Source organism: Ascaphus truei, chromosome 2 (genome assembly GCF_040206685.1).
Source record: "Ascaphus truei isolate aAscTru1 chromosome 2, aAscTru1.hap1, whole genome shotgun sequence".
In the NCBI taxonomy this organism is placed as follows: Eukaryota; Metazoa; Chordata; class Amphibia; order Anura; family Ascaphidae; genus Ascaphus; species Ascaphus truei.
The window spans coordinates 159,533,580-159,560,422 of record NC_134484.1 but is presented as its reverse complement, the minus strand read 5'-3'; the positions used below and the strand labels follow the sequence as shown (position 1 = coordinate 159,560,422).

The following is a 26,843-nucleotide window of genomic DNA, read 5'->3' as shown; positions in this document are numbered from 1 at the left end:
CCGGGGGGGGACATGAGGGGGCATCCCCCGCTCCCATCACAATAACTGCGGGCAGCAGGAGCACCGGGGAAGGGAGGGAGGTGGAGGAAGGCACAGATAATACTTACTGTGTCCTCCATCCTCCATGGGAAAAAAAATGGCCGCTCGTTGGGGGCTGGCTCATATAGAGCCTGGCCACGCGCCCACAAAGCCTGGGAGCGCGCGCCAATCCTCTGTCAGGTAGGGGGAGTTTTTTTTTTTTCAGCCAGCGCGAGCAGGGAAATTTCAGCGCGAGCAGGGAAAATTTAAAAAACAAAACACGTGTGCTGCTTGGGCCAATAGTTACTCGCCCGGGGGTTAAATCCACCCGCCCCGGGCGAGTAAATGTATAGGATTGTCGAACACTGCCTATATGCACACAGCCATAGCCTCTCTGACCTTCAACACATACTTCAGTCTGACTTATTGAGACTCAAAAACTGGATTTCTCAAAACAAACTGTTTTTAAACACTGACAAGACTGTAACAATGGTATTTGGGACCAAGACTAAATTTGTAAAGCTTCCAGTGACTGAGCTCCTTATTAGAACCAATGCTAACACCACCCTAACACCTGTCACTAGTTTTAAATGCCTGGGTTTATGGTTTGACTCCCACTTAACATTCGGGATGCACATTGATACCGTGACAACCAAGACCTATGCCAAACTAGGGGTACTTTACAGGAACAAATCCTCCCTAAGTCTCCTGGACAGAAAGCGTATCGCACAGCAGATGCTAATGCCAATTATTGACTATGGAGACATAGTATATGGCTCGGCACCTCAAACCCACCTTATCAAACTTGACAACCTCTACAATTCAATTTGTCGTTTTGTTCTCCAATGCAACTACAACACACATCACTGCGAAATGCTCAAAGAACTAGATTGGTCAACACTAGAGTCTAGGCGCAAAGTTCACCTTTCCTATCTTGCCTCTAAATTCTTCATGGGCAAGCTACCCAGCTACCTGAACAAGCTCCTCACCACTACCACTTGCAGCACTTATCACCTGAGATCAGACTCCAAAAGACTGTTCATGGTCCCAAGGCTCAACAAAGTATCCGGACGTTCCTCCTTCTCCTACTGTGCACCCCAAAACTGGAACAACCTACCAGAGACTCTCACATCCACCACCAGCTTAAGTTCTTTCAAATCTAAGGCTGTCTCACACTTTAATCTGGTCTGTAACTGTTTCATACGCTCATTATATATATTTTCTTTAACTGTGCACACAAGGTCTTGTATATAATGTATACCCTGTTCATTTATGTAACTGTACTTGTTACCATGTATTATTTGTTTTACTATGTGCCCAGGACATACTTGAAAACGAGAGGTAACTCTCAATGTATTACTTCCTGGTAAAATATTTTATAAATAAATAAATACTGTATAACAAAAATACCCACACACAGAATAGGATGTATCTACTTAGACTTGATCTAAACACAGTATTACAAAAAATAAATAAATAAAACGACATGATTGTTCAAAAATAAAGGATACATGGACCCAGATATCTGCTAATAATAGAGCTGAACAACTGCCTGAATCTGAAAGGGGGAGACGGAACTTACATTGAAGTGCCGAGCGGGTCCCGCTGGTAAGCGTACAAGGGTCCGGACCACGCCACAGCAGAGATGTAACCACCGCACCAACTTCCTGCAAGCACCGTTTCAGCCTAACAGCATACGCGCAGAGTGACTTGTCATGACCTCTACGCGTTTCGCACTACGTGCTTCGTGAGGAGGTCACGCACAGAGTCACTCACACGTATTTACATAACTGTCCACCAATCAACAGCCAAGCTGTGGATTGGAACCTGATATATACCAAATATGCATAATATTAGTATACAAATATCGTGGGACACATAAAACGAAATAATGATCAACAAGAAATATATATACAAAATACAAAAATACAGCACAAGATAAAACATATTACATCTTAAAAACGGGGTAAGTTCTATTAATTCATTAAAGCCAGTCGGATACCTTGATTGGAATGTAAAGATCCAATATTGTTCCATTTTCAACAAATTAAGATCTCTATTTCCTGGTCTGATTTTATAAGGAACACATTCCAATCCCTTAAATCTTATACAACTAGGATCATTGTTGTGAATTTCTTTAAAGTGTTTAAGTAAAGGAGTTAAAGGAATACCTTTCGCTAGAGTTTTGGGTATATTTTTAACATTTCTCAGATGTTCTAGCATGCGTATTTTAAAAGGTCTCTTTGTCTTGCCAATATACTGTACTGCAAATTGCAGCTACACTGCAAGACATAAACCACATGCGTGGTGAGACAATTTATAAAACTCTTGATATTATAAATTTGATTAGTAGCAAAAGATGTGACAGATTTATCTGTAGTGACGTGATTACACACTATACATTTTCCACATTTGTATGTTCCTACAACTCCTAAACGTGTTTTTATATCACCAGAAGTTTTATTCTTTCTGACAACCTGGCTGGGAGCCAATAGACTTTTCAAATTAGGTGCTCGTTTGAATACAACACCTGGCTGTGATTTTAATTTTGGTCCCAAAATGGGATCCATTTTGAGTACACTCCAGTGTTTACGTAACACTTTCCTAATAATGCCATGGGCCCCACTAAATTGTGAAATGAAAGGAGGTATAGTATCCTTTTTCTTACTGGCCCCTGTGGCCTTTTTGTGATATTTAAGCAGAGACTCACGTTTAATTTTGTCAGTTTTTGCTAATGAGGAATCAATTAAGCCCTCATCATGTCTTTTACCAAGAAATCTTTTTTTAAGGAATAAAGATTGTTCATTAAAATCTTGTATTTGGGAATCATTCCTTTTTATTCTCAGAAACTGATAGAACGGGATATTATGAACCCATCTTTGATCATGACAACTAAAGGGGTCCAAATAAGAATTTACATTTGTGGCTTTGAAGTGGATTTTAGTCTGAATAGTATTTGATTCTATAAAGATCTCCAAATCAAGGAAATGGATACTGATGGTACTATTTTCACCACTGAATTTAAGATTAAATTCATTTAAGTTCAAAAGAGAGACAAAGTTGAGATAGGACTCTTCACTCCCCTCCCAAACAATAATGATATCATCAATGTACCTCCTCCACAGTTTGAGCTGTGGAGGAGGACATTTAACAACCATAAGAGACTCCCACTGTCCCATATATAAGTTGGCGAATGATGGGGCGACTGTAGTTCCCATCGCCATCCCCAAGGTTTGTAAAAAATATATTGAATCAAACAAAAAATAATTGTGACTCAATTAAAGCATATAGATGTGAGAATGAATTCAATCTGTGATATAGGTAAAATTTGCGGTGTCATCAAAAAGTGCCTAACTGCCTCTTTTTTGTGAGGGATACTAGTGTATAAGGCCTGAACATCCAATGTGGCTAGGCGATAACCTTCTTGCCGAGTGAAATCGTTCAGAACCTGTAAAACCATGGAATGGAAAACATGCTAATTATAATGTTGACTCTTACATTGTTTGTCATTATACAGATTGTTATATTATTGTATTAGATTTTGATGTTTAGGTGTTCATATTGTTAACATTGTAATTAGCATGTCTTCCATTGTATATTCTCTGCCTCTTTCAGATTAATTTTTAATATTATTTATTTTTCTTAATTTTTCTTACTTCTTTATTATTTTTATTAATTTATTTCATTATTTGGTAATATAACATGTTATTATTGTATTTGAATACTATTAGTATAGACTATTTAGCACAGATGACCTTAATTAACCATCAAAACAATTATGTTTGTATTTATTAAATTGGACTGAGGCATTATAAATAGTAAGCCATTACTAGTGCAGTCCATCCCCTGATGAAATCCGCCGAGCCGGAAGAAACGCATAGGGTCACGTGGTCATTGCACTACGGTGGTGGAGCAGTTCAGACGCCAGGAGCCAGACAGCAGAGAGGAAGTGTCCCAAGATTCTCTCGAGAACATCCGTGCTGAATGGGAACTACAGACTGCTCATTCGGGTTGCCGGAGAGACACTGAGACAGTGACACCAGTAGCAGTGGAGCCCCATTGTATACACAGCGAGACGGAGCGAACTGACTGCAGTCTGATACATGCTGGCACATGGGTTGTTCCATACAACGCTTTTAATTCATTGGCAAAGTGTGAGTGCGCCTTTGTCTTTGTTCATGATATTAAACCTTTATTATTGGATTTTACACCTGGATCGAGCGCTTTTCCTCTTTTTTCTTTTCTAATATGTATATTAGATATATGCTGTTTGTACAGTATGTATGTATGTATGTATATATATGGAAGAAAAGAGAAAAAAAGAAAAAAAAGAAAAAAAGAGAAAAAAAACAGGCGCATACCTAGTGCATTAAAGTATAACAATAAGTTTATGGAACATTAAAAACAGACAAATGCCCACTCACAAGTGTAACGGTAATATATGCAGTTATGAGATAGGCCCTCATAAGCCAGTGGTAGCGTCCGGATCAGCAATGGTGTCCTCTCCTACACACACGTTGCGCGGTCTCCTTCTACCGGAAGTGACGTCCACCCGGTCTGGTGCCCCGCAAAAGGAAGTCCCTCCAGGAAACCGAGCCTTCACCTGCCTGCTTCTGGCTGCTGCACCACCAGGGGAAACAGAGATGTGTCCGCTCTTCTGTTTGGCTTAGCCTCTCACAGCCTGCGTTCGTCTTAGTCCGTGATAAAGTTCTCAGTGCGAAAGTGCCTCCTCTGCCTTAGCCACGCCCTACTGAGAACTTTATCATGGACTAAGACGAACGCAGGCTGTGAGAGGCTAAGCCAAACAGAAGAGCGGACACATCTCTGTTTCCCCTGGTGGTGCAGCAGCCAGAAGCAGGCAGGCGAAGGCTCGGTTTCCTGGATGGACTTCCTTTTGCGGGGCACCAGACCGGGTGGACGTCACTTCCGGTAGAAGGAGACCGCGCAACGTGTGTGTAGGAGAGGACACCATTGCTGATCCGGACGCTACCACTGGCTTATGAGGGCCTATCTCATAACTGCATATATTACCGTTACACTTGTGAGTGGGCCTTTGTATGTTTTTAATGTTCCATAAACTTATTGTTATACTTTAATGCACTAGGTGTGCGCCTGTTTTTTTTCCTCTTTTCTTCCATAGGTATCCATAGGGAGTTGTGATCCCTTTCAAACAGGCTGCCTATACCTGGATGCATTCATCTGGAACGGTACTCTGTGATTTTTAAGGTTTTTTAAGGTTTTTTAAAAGGTTTTTTTGGGATTTTTCCATTGAATATATATTTTTTATATATTTTTTATATTTTCTATTTTTTCTATTTTTTCAATACATTTTTTCGTTATGCATATTCTATATTAAAATTATTATTGTTATAACATGTTTTATCTTATAGTAACATAGGTTCTATTTTATATTAAACTCCCTTGGCCACCCCATAGGTTGTTTTAACACAGTAGGCTACCTACTCACAGTTAGGCAGGTTGTTTTATTAGGCGCTCCTTTATTATCTTTGTTTTGTTCTGGTATGTATATATATATATATATATATATATATATATATACATGTAGAGGTATCAGTACCGTGTTAGCCGAGCTTCAATAATCAAAAAATAAATAGATGATACCCTTATGTGGCTAACGAAATGCTTTTATTTGTATATATATATATATATGTGTGTGTGTGTGTATATATATATATATATAATACATATATATAATATATATATATAATATATAATATATATATATAATATATAATATATATACATACATACATACATACTGTACAAATAGTTGATGTTGCTGACCAAGATACAAAGAACACAATAATCAATGCGCAGGAAAATTAGGTAATTGTCAGGCTGTTTCATAAGCATAAGCCAACTAGTAAACAGAGCCCTGTATATATTAAGTATCGCCTTATAAAAATGCTGCCAGGCTTAATCCAGTCCTTATGTATCCATAAATCAAAGAATCTACGTTAACCATGATGTTGTTAATAAAGAAATCCACGAACGGTCATTTGTTTCTCAAGTTTCCTATATTCATAAGAAGATAGCTGCAACCGCTGGTTGTGCTCTAGAAAAGTGGGCCGATCCATCCGTGGTACCTTCCATAAGGACATATTTTCCGTTGGTTTAATGTCTATGATGACCGCATGTCAATCTATCGTTACTGTTGTGGTACACCTAACGATAGGCATCATCCGGTGGTCTTCTGATTATTAATCACTCAAGCATGATTAAAATAAACTGCCCTGTTCTGGTCGAATCTGCACTATATTGACTCAGATTGTAGTAGGTCTGGCAGATCTGCGATGTCAGGTGTCTGATACTGGTATGATAGTGATAGCTTCTCAGCCTTTGTCGTGGCACTTAGTCATCCATCTGGCCAATTTCAGAGGAAGCAGCTCAATTTGAAATTTGAGGCCTTCTGGGGCTGACTGTGTTAAGGCTGTGGATCATCTTTGCTTCTAGCTGCAACAACAGCTTATTCCTGCAGGATGGGTATGCAACATAAACTTGCCAAGCTATGATGATTGTCTTTGAAATGCCTAACAACAGGTTGGAGTTTTAGATCCTTTCTCTCTTCAGTGTCAGCCAGAGCCTTGCGTATCGAAGATTGATGCAAACATATGCATTCCTTAAACATACGCGATGTCTTGCCGACATAATAGAGACCACAAGGGCAGCGAATAAAGTAAACAACGACTCATGATTCACAATTCATATAATTTTTGATTTTGATCTGATTCTGTCACCGAGGACTCCTGGAGTGGGTAGGACCTTTGTGAAGGAACAGCAGGGGAGCCAAGGATTGTTCAGCAACAGGAAGGCAGGAGCAGGAATAGGGGAGCAGGAACTGAGACTAAGGAACAGGGACTGAGAACAGGGATCAGGGAACAAACAGGGACAAGCCAGATTACCAGCAAGGGTCTTTAATAAAGGTACAAGACTCCAACATGGAACAGAACAGGTACAGGAACAGAAGCTGCGGCAGAAGCATGGGCATAAGGAGTCTGACACAAAACAAAGGCAAGGGAGGAACAGGAAACAGGAACTATGAGGACAGGAGCAACAAGAGGAGACAGATCGAAAGACAGAGGCACGCAGAGCAGACAGAAACCATCAGCACACCCAGTGGACAGGGAAAGGAACTACAGCTAGGAGCAGAATGTCTGGGAGACCCTGACAGATTCCCATTATGAGGATGAGGTCTTGCCCAGGATCAGATATTGACAGTTTACATATCCATTACACTTATGGACTCCCGCTGGTCTTTGAAGCCATCTTGGTTTTGCAGCATATTTGGATACCTGGTCCGCCTGGGTTAAATAATCCCCCAAATTGCACCCTCTTCCGTACCAGAAGCGAGACATTATAAAGTGATGTCCAATTGCCATGTAATTGGCCAGTATGTGATAATGTCTCAGGATGCTCTGCTTGATGAAACCTGATGCCGTGCTGAACGTGCTGATGATATTGAAGCAGTCATCTCTCCCTGGTTGCCGTGACAGTTGGAGGAGTATGTCTCTTTTGAGTCCTCCACTTTTGACCAATGCCAAGTTGATTTCTTGGATATCATAGCCTCTGTCTTGGAACCGATGTGCCATGGCTAGTAAAGCTTGTTCAGCGACTTCTGGATCACTGTGATTCTTACCACTCTGAGTAGTTACTAATATGGTAAACCCTTTTTAAGGGGTGCTGGATGGTGGCTGCTGGCATCAAGAAATAGATTTTTATCTGTTGGTTTGTGAAATATTCTGGAGGCTAATGACCCATTATGCTTATAGACTACTATATCCAGGAAAGTAACCTCTGTTTTACTGAAACTTGCTGTAAAACACATAGTTGCTGGTATTTGGTTAAGGTAATCAATGACAAGGAGAAGCTCAGGCCCTCCCCAGATTAAGAAAATATTGTCAATATACTGTAGGTATGTGACGATATGCCCTCGATAAGGTGTGTTGTTGATGATGTGAGTCTCTTCATGTGTCCATAAATAAGTTGGCGTATGAGGGGGCCATATTTGATTACGTGGCCATACACATTATCTGTAGGTAGTATTTTTTCTCAAATGTAAAGATATTTTTATGTAAAATAATTTCAGTGAGCAGGAGCAAAAACTCAGGCGGAAGGCCTGTATGGTTGTTGTGATTGCTCAAGTGACTCCGGATTGTGTCCATACCTTCCTTGTGAGGGATATTGGTATATAGACTAGCTACATCCAGAGTAACTAGGGTCATGACATCAATGTTCGTGGTGATCCCCTTAGATGGTTAATAAAATCTGTATTGTCTTTGATGTATTACTTCATATTTATCACTATCGTTTGCAGATTAAAATCAATATACTGTGAAATTGGATGGAAACGTGTGCCCCTGGCATATACTGTATGATAGGTCTGCCAGGTGGTGTTGACATGGATTTGTGCATTTTAGGTCATATGTATATGGCAGGGGTGATGGGGATTGTTTGTGTGAGGAATTTGCCTGTTTCTTCTGATATCCACACATTGTCAATACCCAATTTGATAATGAAATCTATTTCTTTCTTAAATGTGACAGTGGGGTCCCCTGTGAGGAGTTTATAGTGAGAAGTCACATCTAGCTGTTTCAGAATCTCTCCCCTGTAATATGTGTATGGCATACAACAATCCCGACATTTTTTTCTGCGACTCTGATGATTATCTCCCTGTTGTCGTGTAGGACTTTAAGAGCACAATGTTCATCTCTGGAGAAGATTTAGAAACTTGTGGGATAATGCCTAATCCTTTGTCTTGTGTCCATCTCAACTAGACTCATGAATGTTGAGATATTATGCTTGAAGGTTTGTGTCAGGATCTGTGATCGGCGCCGCACCTGGTGCACTAAGCACTCACCTCAACCAGTGATTGGGCCCCCCATTCATTCCTTCAATCCTGACGTTCTCCCTACTGGTCATGGGACATAAGTATTGTCCCCTCCGGTCCCGCATCCAGACAGCCCACGCGGAACTGCATCAGTGCGCACACGAGCCGCGTCATCTCTCCGCTTTTGGAATCCTTTCCACACCTGTCTCCAGCACCCCGGTCTCGTCTCCTGACGCGCCTCCTCCCGCCCTGCCCCCATTGGTCCCAGTATGCCTTATATGCTCAGCCGGCCCATTGGCTCATCGGCTGAGCATAAACCTTCCTATGTACGAATTGTTCACTGCTTTCTTGCCTCCACAGTCTTGTTTTGCTCCTTGTTCCTTGCTCTTGACCTTGGCTACTCTTCCGGACTCCACTCTTCTGTTATCCCGACCTCGGCTATCAACGAAGATCCGCACATCTCCATCACGACCTCAGCAAAGTACCTCTACGAACTGCTCCTCTCCAAAACTTACCTTAGCAAAGTACTACGACGATACGCTCCTCTCCAAACCAGACCATGGCTAAGTACCTCCTATGGTCCGCTACTCTCCAACACCGATCTCGGCAAGTATTACTGACCATCCAGACCTCACCTACCCCGACCAATCTACACTCCAGACGCGCCCATGCAGCTGTTGGTTGGTGTTATATCAAATCCCCACCTCTGTCTCGCAGTCACTCCTTGTTTGTGGTGAGCACTCCGTTACAGTTTGTGGATCAAAGGTATTGGTGGGTTTAAAAATGTGTGTTGTGGTCATGTCTGCTTTAGGGATAGGAGTATTCTCAGGGGTTTGTGGTGTCTTACTGAAAAAGTTTTTGGGGCCTATGCACTATGTTCATTAAAAAAATCACCGGGCCATTTAAATCACCGTTTTTATGAGCGTTGCTATCACGGTATTCAGAAAGCCTTCATTACCTGTCATAGCAAAATTCACAAAATGGGCGATTAGCCAGTGATCTGATGAATGACCCTCTGAAAAGGCCTAACCCGGCGAGTTGTATCTGCAGCAGAGAGAGCTGCTCTGAGAGAGCCATCTCTCATTGTGCAAATATCGCTCGAAATATATGTGTATAAATTTTAATTTTGTTAATAGTTTAGAAGAGCAGGGGTCTCCTGAGCTGAACCGCATTGGTTTCAGCCTCAGGGACCCCCTACTTCTCGAGATACAAGCCCCGTTATGGGGTGCCGGTATCTCCTATGCATTTTATTCCCATGGTCACGTAACGTGGACATTTAAATGCATAAGAGATACCAGCACCCCATAATGGGGCCTGTATCTCGGGAAGTAGGGAGGCCATGAGGCTATTCGCTATGGTAATGGTTTACTGTAAATGCATTTTTATTGCATAGGATTCATGCCAGGGGTCTCTGGTGCTAATATTAATGGATATCAGCTTCAGAGATTTTTGTACCTGATGCTGAACTTCAAGGAGGATGGAGTCGAATTGGAGTGGATGATGTAGCGGGTCGAGAGCTTCCTAATACGCTGGGATTTGGAGGGCGAAGACTTCTAAGGGTAAGATAAATATTGAATGTATGTAATTGTCTTTTTTCAGGTTTTTTTTATTGTATTTTTTTTAATGTTTTTGCTTGCCCATTGACTGATAATGTATTCATCTGTGCCCCTTTAGGGTACAGATAAATACAGTGACAGCCAGTGCATTTTTATTTGGCAAATGCTTATTTTCAATTGATTGTTATTTTTTCTATTTCTGTTTATTGTTATGATTAAATTGTTATATATATGGATGGCTTGTTTTTAGTACATTTTAGGATTGTTTAGTGATTTAAATTCATTCATTGTTTTGTTGGCTAGTGCTTTTATTGATTTGTTGGCTAGTGGTTTTATTTCTTGAATAGGTTGGATAGGTGTTTATTTAATTGTATTCTTATGTTTTGGAATAACATAATTGTAATTATTTTGCTGTTTTAGTGATAGATTAATTTTATTGATGTGTACGTTAGGCTTTTTAGTTCTTTTAGTGTTTTGGTGTTTAGGTGCTTGTGTATTTCTTTTATTCTTTGTGTATTTTTGGCCTTAATGATTTGTATTAGGTTGGCCATTGACTGCTATAGTGACTTATCATGTCCATATTATTTGGGTATGATGTACCACTGTGTCAATCAATGAGTAGAAGGTGGGTATAGTGGTCCCAGGGTGGGTGGTTAGGCCTCACGGTGGGTAGCGGTAGTGGTTATTAATCGCTAATGTAAGTAAGGGGTTAGGGGCCCTTAGATTTCATGTACTCTTGCTGGCAACGGAGGACATGGACCTGGAATATGCTGACGAGGATGCTCTTCATGATGGCAGGGGTGGATAGAAAGTTTTATTTACTTTATTTATGCTTGCTGGCTAATGTTTGATTCTGAATGGACAAATGAGCTATTATTTATATCTGGATAATAGTGATTTTGCCCATTACTATACGTGTTGTGGGGAGAGGGGTTGTTTGGGGTAGAGGAGGTCGGTAGTAGGGTTGTTGTGTTTATTGTGGGTAGAGTCATTGGGTGAAGTGGGTAGTAGCCCCAAGGATGGATGTTTAGGCCTACTGTGGAGTGGGCGGGGGGGTTAGCAGGAGGGGTTACCCCCTTCATTACCTTAGCGGTATTAACAGCTAAAAAGCCTTGATAAGTGGGTGTTAAGGTTACTAGCATAGGCCCCTCTGTCTCCTGTCCTTTAGATTGCAACTAATGAACTGATGCTCTTCAAGATGTATGATTTAATAGATTTGACTTGACACAGTAAGGAAAAATTGTGTAATTATCACCAATAAACGTGTGTTGTTTTTATTGTGTAATCCAGTGATGTTACACCATCAAAATATCGCTTTTTTTATCAGAAGTTTTAAAAATATTGGTACCAATAAATACAGTCATAACACTGAAGATTAAAATATATATATGCAACCCTACAAATGTAGATATGGATTGAAATAGGTTTAGTGGTAGAGATAACGCAAATATTGCATCAACTAATCCAGGCTGGCATTAGCCCAATCTTTAATGCCCACTATATACATAAGCTACAGTAAATGTAAACCAACATGAAATAGATGATAAAATAATTAAAATACATTAAAGTAAACATTAACCCCTTAATAGCCCAAGGGTCAACTAGTTATGGGTTTCCATGACAACAACAATGAATTAAGCGGTAATGTTTTTTTGTGTTTTGTTTTCTTTCTTTGTATTTGGTGGCTTTATCTTCCAATGTTTTATTACAGAATGGTTTTATTTTTAACACAAAAGGTGGAAAGGGTTAATATACACATACATCTGCACTACGTACCCCCCTTAGACCCATAGCGGCTAATAAAGCATTTCCATGCTTTACTAACCGCTAAAGTAATCAAGGGGTTAACCCCTCCTACCCCTTGGCCCCCTGGGAGGCCTAACCATTATCTCCAGGGAACTACCCCCTTCATCAATCCCCCTACCCCAATCCACACAAACAAACCTACCCCCTCTAGACTAATGCCCAATATCCCAATAGTCCAAATGTGGCTTATAGTGGTTTTGTGCACTGTTTGAATGGGACTGCCAGGGACACCCGCTGTTAATCCGATAGGCCATTAGTCTGTCTGCAGAAATGTTGCAGCATGTTTTCAGCATGTATCCAGTATGTAAATAAACACTTGGACAAGTGACCTCCGGGGGTCACTAAAAGCCCTAATAACAGCACTCAGAGTCGCCATACACAGGTGAGTATATGGTAAGAACTGGATATAAGTATAATTACTAGGACCACAAATAAGGGTATATAAACCCTAAGCCAGGAGACTACAAGCAGTAGTTAAAACCAAAAATAATAAAGTTTTATTAATATAACGACAGACGCAACTTAACAACTATAAGGAACATATAAACACACATAGGATATTAAAATCCTCAAGGGAAGGAACGGTTGTGAAGTGGTATAAGAGACAGTCTCGTGTGTAAATACACGTAGCTATAGGGAAATACCCTGAGGGATAGAAGGTATATTAGCTAAACAGTGTGTCCACTTTTAATTAGGAGATAACTATCAGCTATTTCGGGTCTTTAAGTCCAGGCACGATAGCCTTAGGCATCAGGTGTTCCCTCATTTATTTGTCTGTATTACTGTTACACTCCCGTTAGTCGCGCTATACGCCGTTTTCTATCTGTATTGCGGGGCAGTGTTGTGATATCCTTATCAGTGTCTGACATTGCGCACTACGATCGTTATTACTGTCTATTAAGTCACCTGCGCATTATGTACCCTTAAAAGTGGACACACTGTTTAGCTAACATACCTTCTATCCCTCAGGGTATTTCCCTATAGCTACGTGTATTTACACACGAGACTGTCTCTTATACCACTTCACAACCGTTCCTTCCCTTGAGGATTTTAATATCCTATGTGTGTTTATATGTTCCTTATAATTGTTAAGTTGCGTCTGTCGTTATATTAATAAAACTTTATTATTTTTGGTTTTTACTACTGCTTGTAGTCTCCTGGCTTAGGGTTTATATACTCTTATTTGTGGTCCTAGTAATTATACTTATATCCATTGGGATCAAACGGGTAAATAGTTATTACAGAAGCCTATTATAGAAATATTCATCCCGATGCGGAAATTAATAAATTATTAATGGTTCCCGCATCGCGACTTTGGCCCGAATATCACACCTGGTAAATTATTACTACAATGTTAATGAAAACCAATCTAAAATTGAGGTGATAATGGCCGTCATTTTTCTTTTTTTACCAGGTGCGATATTGAGTCTACTTTTATGGAGTTTGATGTATAAGGACCCAATACCCTTATTCAATAAAGTGCAATAGAGCCAAACCAGCATTACTCTCTCTGAATGTGTATGTATATATAAAATGTGAGTAATGCTGGATCGACGCGATAACACTTCATAGACTTAGGAGGATATGTATATATGTATATAAAAAAAAGTCCAAATAGGAGTTTATTTTAACGCATTCTTCCAGTTTCTGCTTGTGATTGCATCAAATATTAGAATCCCATACTGTATATGCAAATTGTTAGCATGAACTGTTAATATTAGACTTGGAGGATTTTTTGACTGCTGTATATAAGATAACGTAATGCACATGGACAAAGTAATGCACACGGACACAGAGCTTGATCTAATGTAGGTCAATATAATCTGTGCATTGTATTGTAACTCCTTTCTAATTCCTACATTTACACTCTGTACTGTATATTGCAGATGAAAGAAACATGGTACAACAAGTGGAAGAAATACCTAGATACAGTACTTTGCTGCAAAGATAACCAAGATGAAAATGACATAATTTGTGTCAATTCTGCTCTAAATTTGCCTTAATACATTTAAGTACATAATTTTAAACTTGCCGCAGAAAATACTGTTGGAGGCTATTTTCCCACTCAAAATAATTCTGATTATCTTCATCTCTCTGTGGCTTTAGCTCCATTAAATTCTCAGTAAAGATGTGCCATTATGACTTATGACTGACTCTGACAACGGTCCCAGTTGGGACCAAAACACATAGACTGTAACTATGCAACTTTAATACATTTTTAATTTGGGATTGTTTGTGTGCCTGCTTCCTTACAGGTGCGCCGACGAGTATTCTTAAACTTGCCTTGGAAAATCTGGGGCTATCACCAACAAGATACAGGTACATGCTGGGTACATGCTGCAACATTTCAGTGACATTTCTGCAGAGACTAATGGCCCATTGGATTAACACAGCAGGAGTCCCTGGCAGTCCCATTCAGTTGAATGGGACTGCCAGGGATCCCTGCTGTTAATCAGATGAACATTAATCTGTCTGCAGAAATGTCACTGAAATGTTGCAGCATGTACCCAGCATATACTGTACCCAGCATGTACCTGGGACTTGTTGGTGATTGCCCCAGATTTGTTTTAGAATACTCGTCGGCACTACTGTACTTCAAGATGTATTATGTTCTACTTGTGTCCCCTCAATAGGAATCTTTTCCAGTAGCACCGGTGCGCCTCTTGATTTTGTACTGTGTCGTGACTAATCTAAGTCTGCATACTCAACCAATATTATAACCATCATGACTTATGCCACTGTGGTTAGATGTTTTTCTTTGTGCTATTCATTTTCATTATGAATACACTGGTATTAATACAAATGCCGCTGACTTTTTTGTTGTTTTTACTGTTTAAAAAATTGTAACATTTCTCTTGTTTTGTTTCATTTTAGCTCCCTGTGAAGCAAACTCATTCTTTTGCCATAGTAATATGTGCATTAATAACACATTGGTCTGCAATGGAGTCCAGAACTGTGTATACCCTTGGGATGAAAATCACTGCAAAGGTAATGCATATATTTTTTAATTGGTGAGCTATTCACTAAGTATTAATTTACATAAAAGCATTTTAAAGGAAGGCCATAAAAATCTGAATTTTTACAAAAATGAAGAAAAAAAGTATACATTTTGTGCAAGCTCTAGATGTTTTATTCTTAATTCTACTTCATTCTTCATTCTAATTCAGTATCTAATTTTAGCTTTCTGCAGTTGGCTCTTATCAAAACTGCCAATTTTCCGGCTAATCTCATTAATGGGCCAAAAATCACATGCAGCTAAAAGTATAGTTTAATTTGAAAGATATGGGACTCTATGTATAAAGACTTTATTTTAAAAATTAGGGGTCAGAGACCCAGAAAGTTTCTGAGGTTAACGCATATCCACAAAGCTTATAATATGAATTCTCATAGACTTAAAGCCATTGTACAGTATTGTAATGCAACATTGTATTAATGTGCCAATAACATCACGCTAAGTACCGTATGTCTTGAGACAGAAGGATATATAGATATAGATATCACCTAGCATATAGTGCTTCCACTGCAGCAAGGGATTCTGGGAAATTATATGTAAATGAGCACACTGTGCCAACTTTGTTTCAAGTCCACATAACATGGAAAACCCTTAAGCCAAATGCATGCTGCTTTAAACACAGCCTGGGATGAGATGTAAAGCCAATAAACCCACTCACAGACAGACTGTTTCGACCTTGTGGTTCTCATCCGACATGAGTAGAGTTTTCCATGTAATGTGGAAAAGGTTTGCAAACCTGTCTTAGACATGTGAATGTGCTCACAAGTAATATTTTTATATGCTATATGCTATACAGTGGAGGGTTTTTAGTCACCTTTTCACCCACCATAACCTAAATAATGTGTAGAGATAGACAGACAGACAGACAGACATTGTTTAACACCTTAAGTCATAAATCGCATACTGCACAGAGTGAAGGGATGTACTGTATATATAGATGTAGAGGTATCTGTACTGTGTTAGCCGTGCTTAATAATCAAAAACGAAGACACAATACCATTCTGTGGCTAACAAAATGCTTTTATTTGTGCAAGCTTTCGAGATACACTGATCTCCTCTTCCGGAGGTGTTACAATGGATAAAGCAAAAAAGGGTTTAACTTAAAAACAGTGCATCTTGTAATGTATCTGACTGAAGCCTATCCCTCCCCCCTGTGCAGTATGCGATTTATGACTTAAGGTGTTAAGTGGTCCCTGAATATTAGTGATGTAAGAGTGTGTGTGTATGTGTGTGTGTGTATGTATGTGTATAAATATAAATGTATAAAGTGCCCACAGTGTATACAGCACTTTACAAAAGGTGTATGTGGGAGTGTATACCAATGTTGTGGGTAGGTGTAGAAATGTAAGAGGGTGTTGCATTACTATTAATGTGTGTACAGTAGATACTATGTAGTCCCTATTGGTATATAGGGATAGAATAACATTGTACATACTGTCGCGGCCCCTTTTATTCTCCAACATCCCCGCATTTTTCCGGGATTTTTTTCCGAATGCCGCGCACTTCACCGCGTTCATGCCGCATTCATACCGCATTCATGTTGCATTCACAGCCGCGATTGATGCGCGGTTGATGCGCGGTTGATGTGTTTATTGAGAACGGTTCGGATTTAATTGGTTGCAATTCTTCGCGTGTCCGCCAGATGGCAGATATTCATGAATTGTAATGCGCATGCACTTCAGTAATGTGTCGACTTGCAGGTGTTTCGTTTAAAAAAGATACCACAGTGGTCTATTGTAAATTGGCCTTGGGACTGAAGGAAGAGGTTACAATAATGTATAATTTCTGTATCAGTTTCTGGTTATTGTCCAGAGAGTCCCGCCATGAGTGTACAAGTCCAGCTCGTGTTCCAAAAACCCGACAGAACGTACGCTTATTTAATATGGGCCACGATTAATGCAACAGATGATAAGATGGCAACAGTTGTTCAAATTTATCAGTATTTTATCGAAAACTATGACTTTTACAAATTTTCTCCAGCTCCTCATGTGTGGAAGCGTGCAATAAGGAAAAAGTTATGTAGCGATCCATGTTTTTTCGTATTGATCCCGAATTTATTGGAGGGTATTGGTGTGTATAACCGGGTTTTTCCCGTATCTATGATGCAGACGGCAAAAGGCGAAAGGTCGTGTTAAAACCAAGTGAGAAATGTCAGTCGCTGGCAAGCAATGCGCCAGCACCAGCACCAGCACCGGCTTCCAATAACGGTCCAACCGTCAGTGACAACCCTTGCTGTCTGTCCCCACCCGGATACCTGCAGCCTGAGCCGGATTTCGCGTACAGTTTCGAGCAAGATTGCATGTACCTAAGCGATTTCCAGCCTCATCAGCTGACCACAGGTGTAGTAGTCCCGCTGTTACCTGTCAACGTGTATGATCAAGAATACTGGACTGGCAGTGGCCCCGCGCCGGCGCCAGTTGAATGGGAAATTCTATGGTGCGTAATGTTGCCGTTTTTTTCTGTTTTTTTTATTTTGAAAATATCAAAGTCAAGCGATTCTCCTGTAAGCAATATCATTGGCTGAGCGGCTTCTACAGTACTGTAGATACTGAACAATTGGTGGAACGCTAGGCGCATGCGCATTGGAACTTTCTTGAAATGCATATGCGTGTCATCACATCGACGGTAGGCGCATGCGCATGTGAACAGGAGACGCCCCCCGAGAAAATTATTGGTGGGACTGACTGGGAACTTCTTTAGGGGACTGACCATTACAGTAAAACTTTAATTTTTGTTTTTCCTCAGAAAAGAAACTTTGTCATCTCATGCGGAAAATGGCAAATGGAGGGATTTCGATGGATAATATCGCTTTGTGTAACAATGCCTGCACATTGCTGAATCGGATTTAAAAAACCACGTACCGGAGTCTACAGTTTATATATATACTTTATAATAAACCCGAGAAAAAAAAAGGATGCATTTATTCTACATGTATTCCAGTACATATGTGTATTCTATACCCGTACAGCATGTATTGTTTTAATATACTTTGGTATATTTAGTATACTTAATGTACAGTACTGAGCATGCCTACAGTATACAGTACAGTATGCCTGGACAGTACTGTACATTCTAGAAACACTGTATTTTGTTACAGTATAAAAGGAGACAATGGAACAATTTAAAACAAATCAACATTTTCTTTTATTGGTGGAGTAAGTACAAAAAACATTTATTTACAAATACTGTTCAATGTAAAAACATTTTAAGTGCACAGCAATTCAAAACATCAACAGGTGTACAGTATGGTTTACTGCTAGTGAAAACATTTATGTACAGAAAGTCAAAACATTTACAGTCAGTCAGTATGGTTAACAGTCACATGTTGTTATTAAAAAAAATTATTTATTCAGAAAATTGAAACAACGCAACATCTCCTTTATTAAAGTACAGCAAGTCAAAATCATTTACAGTAGGATGTTGTACAGAACAGTCAGTCAGGCCTGATCAACTCCAGTCCTCGAGGGACACAAACAGGCCTGGTTTTCAGGATAACCTTTGAAAACCGGGCCTGTTTGCAGCCCTCGGGGACTGAAACAAAACATTTACAAAAAATAAACAACAGTTGAACACTCACACAAATGCGTACCCCACCAGATTGTCGTTCCAGGGCCGATGCCTTGTATGCACAAAATGCCATTAATGCAGTCTCGAACGCTTTTCATTAAAGGATCTGTAATTGAAAAATAGTGCCGCAATTCCTCCAGAATAGTCTTTCTTAAATGATCAGGAAGCGCCTTTTTTCGCGATTTCCTTCATAGTTCACTTTGTAGGCCCACTCGCAGTACACCAAGTAGGACACGTGGTGCATAAAAATTAACAAGGCATAATTGTGGGGTACACCAGCACTCATCACCCTATACTTCTCCCTGAGTGCCAGTGGCAGCTCGCGCAGGATGATGTCGGGCACCGTATCGATGCAAGCGTATGTAGGTTGTTGGGTTCTGGGAGTGGGTGTGCTTCTGTGAGCGGGTGTGCTTGTGGCGGCGGGCGAGGGTAGGTTGTCTGGGAGGAAGCTTTCCTCCTGTCTTGGTCACTGTGTTGTCTCCTGGCGTGGTCTTGACGGGGTTGTCATGTTATCCTCCTCCTCAACGGCATACATGTACACAAAATCTTCTGGTGGAGGGGGTGCGCTTGCTGATGGAAGGTGGTCGAAGGTCCCATTCATCACATCCATGCCAACCTCCTGCTCCGGCGTCAGGGATACAGGTGCATGAACACCTAGCAAATGATGTATGCCCGCTATGTCAGTCTCTATCTTCTCCATCCATTGATCCATCTTCTGCATCCGTTGATCCATATTTAGCATGGTCTCCAGAAGCAGATCTATCTTTGCCAGCACAATAGAGTTCCTGGGGATATCCACACTTATCCCATTCAGCATGCGGTCTAACGAGCTGGTTCTTGTGCATGGCGTGCTGTGGACATCTGGGTGGATGGGTGCTACGGAGGATGAGATGGGGGTTCCATGGGGAGAAGCGGCAGCATCGCCGAAGAAGGGTGGAGGAGGTGACCTGTGGATTTCCGGGAGAGGAGAAGCAGCAGCGTCATCGAAGAGGGATGGAGAAAGTGACCTGTGGATTTCCGGGGCGAGAAGCGGCAGAGTCGTCTAAGCGCAATGGAGAAAGTGACCCGTGGATTTCAGGGGCACCAGCGGCAGCGTCGTCGAAGAGCAGTGGCGAAGATGGCCTGTGGGTTTCCGGGAGAGCAGCGGCAGCGTCGTGGACGAGTAGTGGAGAAGATGGGATGTAGATTTCAGGGAGAGCGGCGGCAGAGTCGTCGAAGTGTATTGGAAGAAGTGGTCTGCGGGTTCGATGGGTTGGCTGCCATTTGTTTTGCGTTGAGTGTACATCACCGTATTTCTTCTTGACATAATAAGCTTACGTGTATTAAAACCCTTAGCCTTTGGTGTCAGCAGAAGGTTTTCTTTATTGGCCTTAGCCTGTTGCTTTGGCCTTGGCTTGGGAACGGCTCCTGCCTTTCGCTTTTTCTGCGTGACAGGCATGGCAGAGGCAAGTGGCTTCTTGCGTCCGTAGAATCGGGGTTGATCCATGGAAGCAGATGGCACAATGCAATATCTGGACAAGGGCAAGTTCAGATACAGATCATCGAGTGGGAGGCTATGCAAAGTGTGTAACCTTTTATGCATGGCGACGAGGTACAGGTGTTGAAAGTGGGCGTACGCAATTGTGAGTCATTAACGTATAAATACACCATCCATTTTGTGGATTCACTGCACATTGAATACACATCGACTACACATCGAATATACATTCTTGTGTTTGTATTTCTTTCTACTCGCAGCAATGCCTGTTAAAAAGATTTCAAAGGATCTCAGCATGAGAATTAAGGAGCTGTACACGAGCGGACACCGAATTGCAGATATCCAACGCTGGTTAGCTGCTTCTGGCCTCGTTGTGCCATCAACCACCGTGTGCTATCATGCACACGGAAAAACCAAACAACAAACAAGGACACCAACGGTAACTAACGATTAAGTATATTTATATAACTATATAATACAGTATATCTATCATTGTTTGTATTGCTGCATATTAATAGAACAATATATTGTGTAGATCTATCTAATTTTATAGTTATTTCTGTATATTTTTTATAACAATAGTATATATATTGTTTATATTACTGCATATTAATTAATTAATTAATTAATACCGGATTGTTGTTTTTCTGTACATTGTAGGGAGACAACTCTTCTGGTCGACAAAATAAGTAAGGAGAATGATGAGAAGAAGAGTGCATTAAGGGTCAAATACACTCTGCAGGAAAATCACAATCTCACTGTATCCGAGACCAGCATAAAGAAGATGAGACGCAGAATTGGATGGAAATATGGACGTGTGAGGTTAGTACTGGACAGTACAGGAGGTAAAAGTATTGTTTAAGAAACTGTACTGTACCTCTAAAATTATTTATTCCTTGTCATTACAGAGCGTACCCCATGATAAGGGACGTTAACAAAATCAAGAGAGTGGTCCAGGCCCAGATCGACAGTGGAGAAACTTTCCAGGATTGCATCTTCACTGATGAGTCTACTGTATCGCTTTAGAGATTTGCCAACTTTGCATTCCACAAAAAAGGTTGCATATCTATGAAGCCGCGTCCAAAACACCCAGTGAAGATGCAAGTGTGGGGTGCCATCTCTAGGCGTGGACCAGGATGCATCGTCATCTTTGAAGGTACAGTAAAATGTGTGTCACACGCTTTTGCCTTACGCACTGTACTGTACTAGTGTGCAGTTTTTTGAGCACTTTTCTTTTCTTGTTATTGGAATCATGAATAAAGCTTTCTTCCAAGACAAAATTGTGCCTGAGATTGTGGAATACATCACACGTGAGTTCCCGGATGGTCACCGTTTCTACCAGGACAACGAACCGAAGCACACTGCGTCAACAGCATATATCCTTAAGCGCGGTATCAACTGGGGGAAGACGCCCGCGGAGTAAGTGCGGTAATTGTGTCTCATTTTTTCCCCACTGTTTTTACTGTGTACTGTATCTCTTAAACTAATTGTCCTTTTTTTTCCCCTCCAATGACAGATCGCCAGACTTCAATCCGTTCGAAATGGTCTGGCATCAGCTGAAGGACCATATACGAAAAGTCGTGAAACCCTCCAAAAAGGATGAGTTGGCGCAAGGCATACTGAGTTTTTGGAATGATGTACTCACCGTGGAACGATGCAATAAATATATTGACCATATTGCGACTGTGTTGCCCATTGTGATCGCGCATAATGGGCAAGCATCAGGAAGGTAGTATGGTATACTGAAGTACTGTACTGTAGTATTGTAAGTACAGTATGGTACAGGTAAGTATGGCAAAGATTTTTTCTTTTCTAGTAGTCAGAGTATACAGTAGTTCCAGTATAGATTAGTTTGACAATACTACAGTAACTGCATACTGTAGTCCAATATGGAGTAGCTATACAGTACACAATGCCATAATACAGTATGCACCAACAGTACAGTAACTGCACCATTTTTTTCTTTCCAGAGAGCAGCACCAGCCATCTGGTTACAAAGTATTTAACAGTAGTCAGAGTATACAGTAGTTCCAGTATAGACTTGTTTGACAGTACTAACAGCGTACTGTAGTCCAATATGCAGTAGCTACAGTATACAGTACACAATGCCATAATACAGTACAGTATACACCTAACTGCTCAATTTATTTATTTCCAGAGAGAGCAGCACCAGCCATCTGGTTCCAAACTATTTAACAGTAGTCACAGTATACAGTAGTTCCAGTATAGACTAGTTTAACAGTACTACTCAGCACACAATGCCATAATACAGTATGCACATAACCGCACTAACTTTTTGTTTTCTTGTCTTTTCAGAAAAAAAGGATGGACTGGGGGAGAGGGTGGGTGTCGTGTACAGTCTGTGAACTGTTTGTACAGTTAAGTGTACAGTAGCTAAACTGCAGTAATGATGTACACAAAACCTCTCCTCTGTCAATGAACTACTATACTGTACACAGAATGAGGAAGAAGAAAAAGACGGAAAAAATTATATTACTATATATATATTATTAATTATATATTATTAAATAATATTATTATCAATGTGCATTATTCATGTTTATCCACTGGCCCTCAATTTCCACCTGCCAGAAGAACTTAATAAAGACTGCATTATGTATTATTCATGATTATTTTTATATTTGTATTTGATAAAATAAAATAAATATTTATTTACATTCATGCTAATCATAATCATTGACAACAACCCCCCCCCACTCACCTACAATACACCAAAGAAAAAGAATGAATGACAAAACAACATGAATCAGTTATTGTTTTTTTAACTTTCAATTCTCACAGTGCTGTGCAAATTAGATTTACATATCAAATTTGAGAAGGGATTTTTCCAAAGCGTTACCGCAAAAAAATCCTCAAAGGGTTGGAGGGGGGGGGATGGGCGAGTCATGCGCAGTAATCAGCTAGCTCCCATCTCAAAGAGGATTACACGCAGGTGCAGTGAGCTGACGCTCGGCTAGGGACTGATTAAAAACACAATGACAAGCTTTAGAAAATGAATGACTCTGTGGAGGTGTCTGTCGATAAGAGTTTCAAATCCTTGAGCGAGCCTTGTGTGTGTGCGTGGGGGAGGGTACTGCATGAAGGATTAGCTGTGCAGCAGTTCAAAGAAATTACATAATTTCAAAAAGCAATTCATCATAATAATATGATCCCTACACCCCCAAATACAGTACGTAAAAAGCACACAAATCAACCATGTGCAGTCAAACGCACAGGGTCGCAGTCAAAAGCTACAGCACAGATTGAATATCGTCATATCAAGATGGTTTTTGCAGGCTTGTGGAGAAAATAACAATTTTTTTTTTGGTCACTCACTCAAGCAAGCAGTGGTGGGTGAAGTTACAGGCGCATGCGCAGTAATCAACTAGCTCCCATCCCAAAGAGGATTACACGCAGGCAGATAGAGAGGTGATGCTCTGCTAGGGACGGGTTAAAAACACAATGGCCAGCGTTTTATATTATTTTTTTTTGTTCCTGATAAAATAAATATTTATTTACAATCATGATAATCATAATCATTGACAACAACCCTGATTTACTTGACTACAATCCTGTGGTTATATCGACGGTTTATGAAATACGATCTCAAGGCTGTAATCTGCTGGCCTCTGTCTGTTTTGTCGGAGCATATCCGGTTGTATCATATGGCTTGACTGTAGATAGTTGCATGCTTAGTGTGTGTGGGGTGGAAGCTGTTGTCCCTCAAATAGCTGGCTCTGTCTGTAGGTTCGCGGTATACAGACATCTGTAGTTGGTTGTTTTTTATAGTAATGGTGGTGTCTACGAAATATACGTCTTCCGGGGAAAGGACTTACCTTCAAAAACCCATTTGCAAACACATACTGTATAACACAAAATTCTTCCAACAACTGTGCACCAGGACCTCTGAAAGATTAAGGAACAATCTGATTAGCAACAAGAAAAGGACAAAAGAGACAATAGACTGCATCCTGGACACACAAGAAATACATACAGACACATGGAGAGGACTCCAAATATTCTATGTCAAATTCCTGAAGTGTCTAATTAGCAACAAGGAAAATAAATGCCACAGACTGCGCCTGAGAATGAGATACTCTGCTGCAGTTTGCACAACCACAAACAATATAAACATGGACAATCACCAACAGCAGGACTGCACTGTTAACATCTGAGACTACACACCAAATCAAGCTATTATCAAAGGGTCTCACATTCTGCCCTACCCAGCCCATGGACAAGATTGAGCTCTCTAGTGACTTGGAAGAGTTCTGCAGAAGACTGCGTCTTACGGAGTTCTTCCATGACAGACATGACCAAGAGTGTGCCAACCCTGCAGAAGGAGAGCCGCTGCACATGAGCAGGAAGAAGCAAAAATCCAACTGGATCCCACAAACTGGGCGCAACCCCAAACTGGACTGGTACATCAAAAGCTTTAGACACAGAGACAAATCCACCATCCTGGACAAAGTAAGGAAACAAACATATAATCTGACACTGATCGAGAGGAGAGTCATAGAATCTCTAAAGGCCAACCACTACATAACAATCAAACTTGCGGTAGAGGGAGGAGCGGTGGTCATAATGAACACCACAGTCTACCTGAGGGAAGCACACAGACAACTCTCTGATGCTAAGTATTACACCAAAATGCAGGAGGATCCAACAAAAAAATATACATGAGAGAACTCCACAGGATCATTAAAACACTCCCGATCCACACAAGAGAACAAATTATAGACCTGATACCAGCTAACCCAAAACCTGGCACATTCTACATGCTCCTTAAAATTCACAAAGAGGGTAACCCTGGGCGCCCTATTATCTCTGGATCTGGCACACTGACTGAGAATATTTCTGGCTGGGTGGAAGGCATTCTAAAACCACTTGTCAGGAACACACTCAGTTATATTCAGGACACCACCGACCTGCTAAACAAACTTAATGCCATTGGCCCACTCCTAACAGGAACACAACTAGCAACCATGGATGTAGAATCACTTTACACAAACATCCCCCACAAAGATGGGATTTCAGCCTGCAGATACTTTCTGGGAACGCAGGAGCCACTCACAGAGACAGTGACTAAATGCATCAAATTTATTCTAACCCATTCACATTTGGAAATGACACATACCTCCAAAAACCGAGACCACCAAACAACCGAGATGGTGCCCCAGTATGCCAATCTGTTCAGCGCAAAACAGGAAAGTGACTTTCTTTCCACCTGTCACTTGAATCCCATTACATGCCTTCGCTACATCGATGACATCCTCCTCATGTGGACCTCTGGTGATCAGTACCTCATACAGTTCCATGAGAACTTCCAACTAAACATCAACCTCAAACTCACTCATTCCCGGACAAAGTATATTTCCTAGACACCACCATTACTATAGAAAACAACCAACCACAGGCTTCTGTATACCGGAAACCTACAGACAGAGCCAGCTATTTGAGGGAAAACAGCTTCTACCCCACACACATTAAGCATGCAACCATCTACAGACAAGCCATACGATATAATCGGATATGCTCTGACACAGCAGACAGAGGCCAGTGGATTACAGCTTTGAGATTGGCTTTCATAAACCATGGATATACCCCCAGAATTTTAGACCAGCAAATCCACAAAGCCACCAGAATGCCAAGAAGTGATCTCCTTGAATACAGACAGAAAGAGACAAGTGACAGGGTACCTTTGGTGGTCACATATAACCCACACCTAGAAGCCTTACGCAAGATCACCAGGGAACTACAACTCATTCTCCAGGAAGATTCAAGACTGCAACAGCTCTTCCCTGAAACATCCGTATTATCATACAGACAACCTCATAATCTCAAGAAAATGATGGTGAGGAGTAAATTATTTAACAGTACACCTGAATGCGGGACAAGACCATGCCAGGATGCAAGATGCAAAACCTGCGCAATGCTCCACACAGCGGGCACAATACAAATACCACACAGGAATCTGGAGTACAAAATCAGAGGAAGGTTCACCTGTTCCTCCAGCAATATCGTGTACCTCATCATGTGCATGAAATGCCCAGGGGGCTGCTACTACATAGGTGAGACGGGACAGTGTCTAAACAAGAGAATGAATGTGCATTGCCCTAGCATCACATGCAGAACAAGAGACAGTCCTGTTGGTGAACATTTATCTGATTGTAGCCATAAGATGAACGAACCATACTCGTGGCCATACTCAAAGGTAATCTTAGAACACCGAAAGAGAGATGGTTGCATAAATACAAGTTTATGCAACTGTTCAGGACACTTAGCGGTGGCCTAAACAGAGACCGCAGCTTCATGAGTCAGTACTCTGAAACAAGAGAACTCTCTGCCCATGAGTGCTAAAGGCCATGTCTATACATACTGCGCTATATGAATGCACACACAGCTGTCTCTTGCACATACATATGTACAATGTAATTCTGTACCTATACAAATAGGGACCACATAGTATCTACACACATTAATAGTAATGCAACACCCTCTTACATTTCTACACCTACCCACACCTTTGGTATACACTCCCACACACACCTTTTGTAA

At 40.8% G+C, this 26,843-nt stretch overlaps 1 protein-coding gene across 4 annotated transcripts in view; it reads left to right on the top strand.

Moving 5' to 3' along the window:
- Window positions 1-26,843, top strand: part of NETO1 (neuropilin and tolloid like 1) — a 287,874-nt gene that overhangs the window by 215,922 nt on the left and 45,109 nt on the right. For all 4 annotated transcript variants that reach the window (XM_075585452.1, XM_075585451.1, XM_075585453.1 and 1 more), the window contains one exon: window positions 15,103-15,216. In XM_075585452.1, coding sequence (XP_075441567.1) covers window positions 15,103-15,216 — 114 coding nt within the window. The remainder of the gene's footprint in view (window positions 1-15,102; window positions 15,217-26,843) is intronic.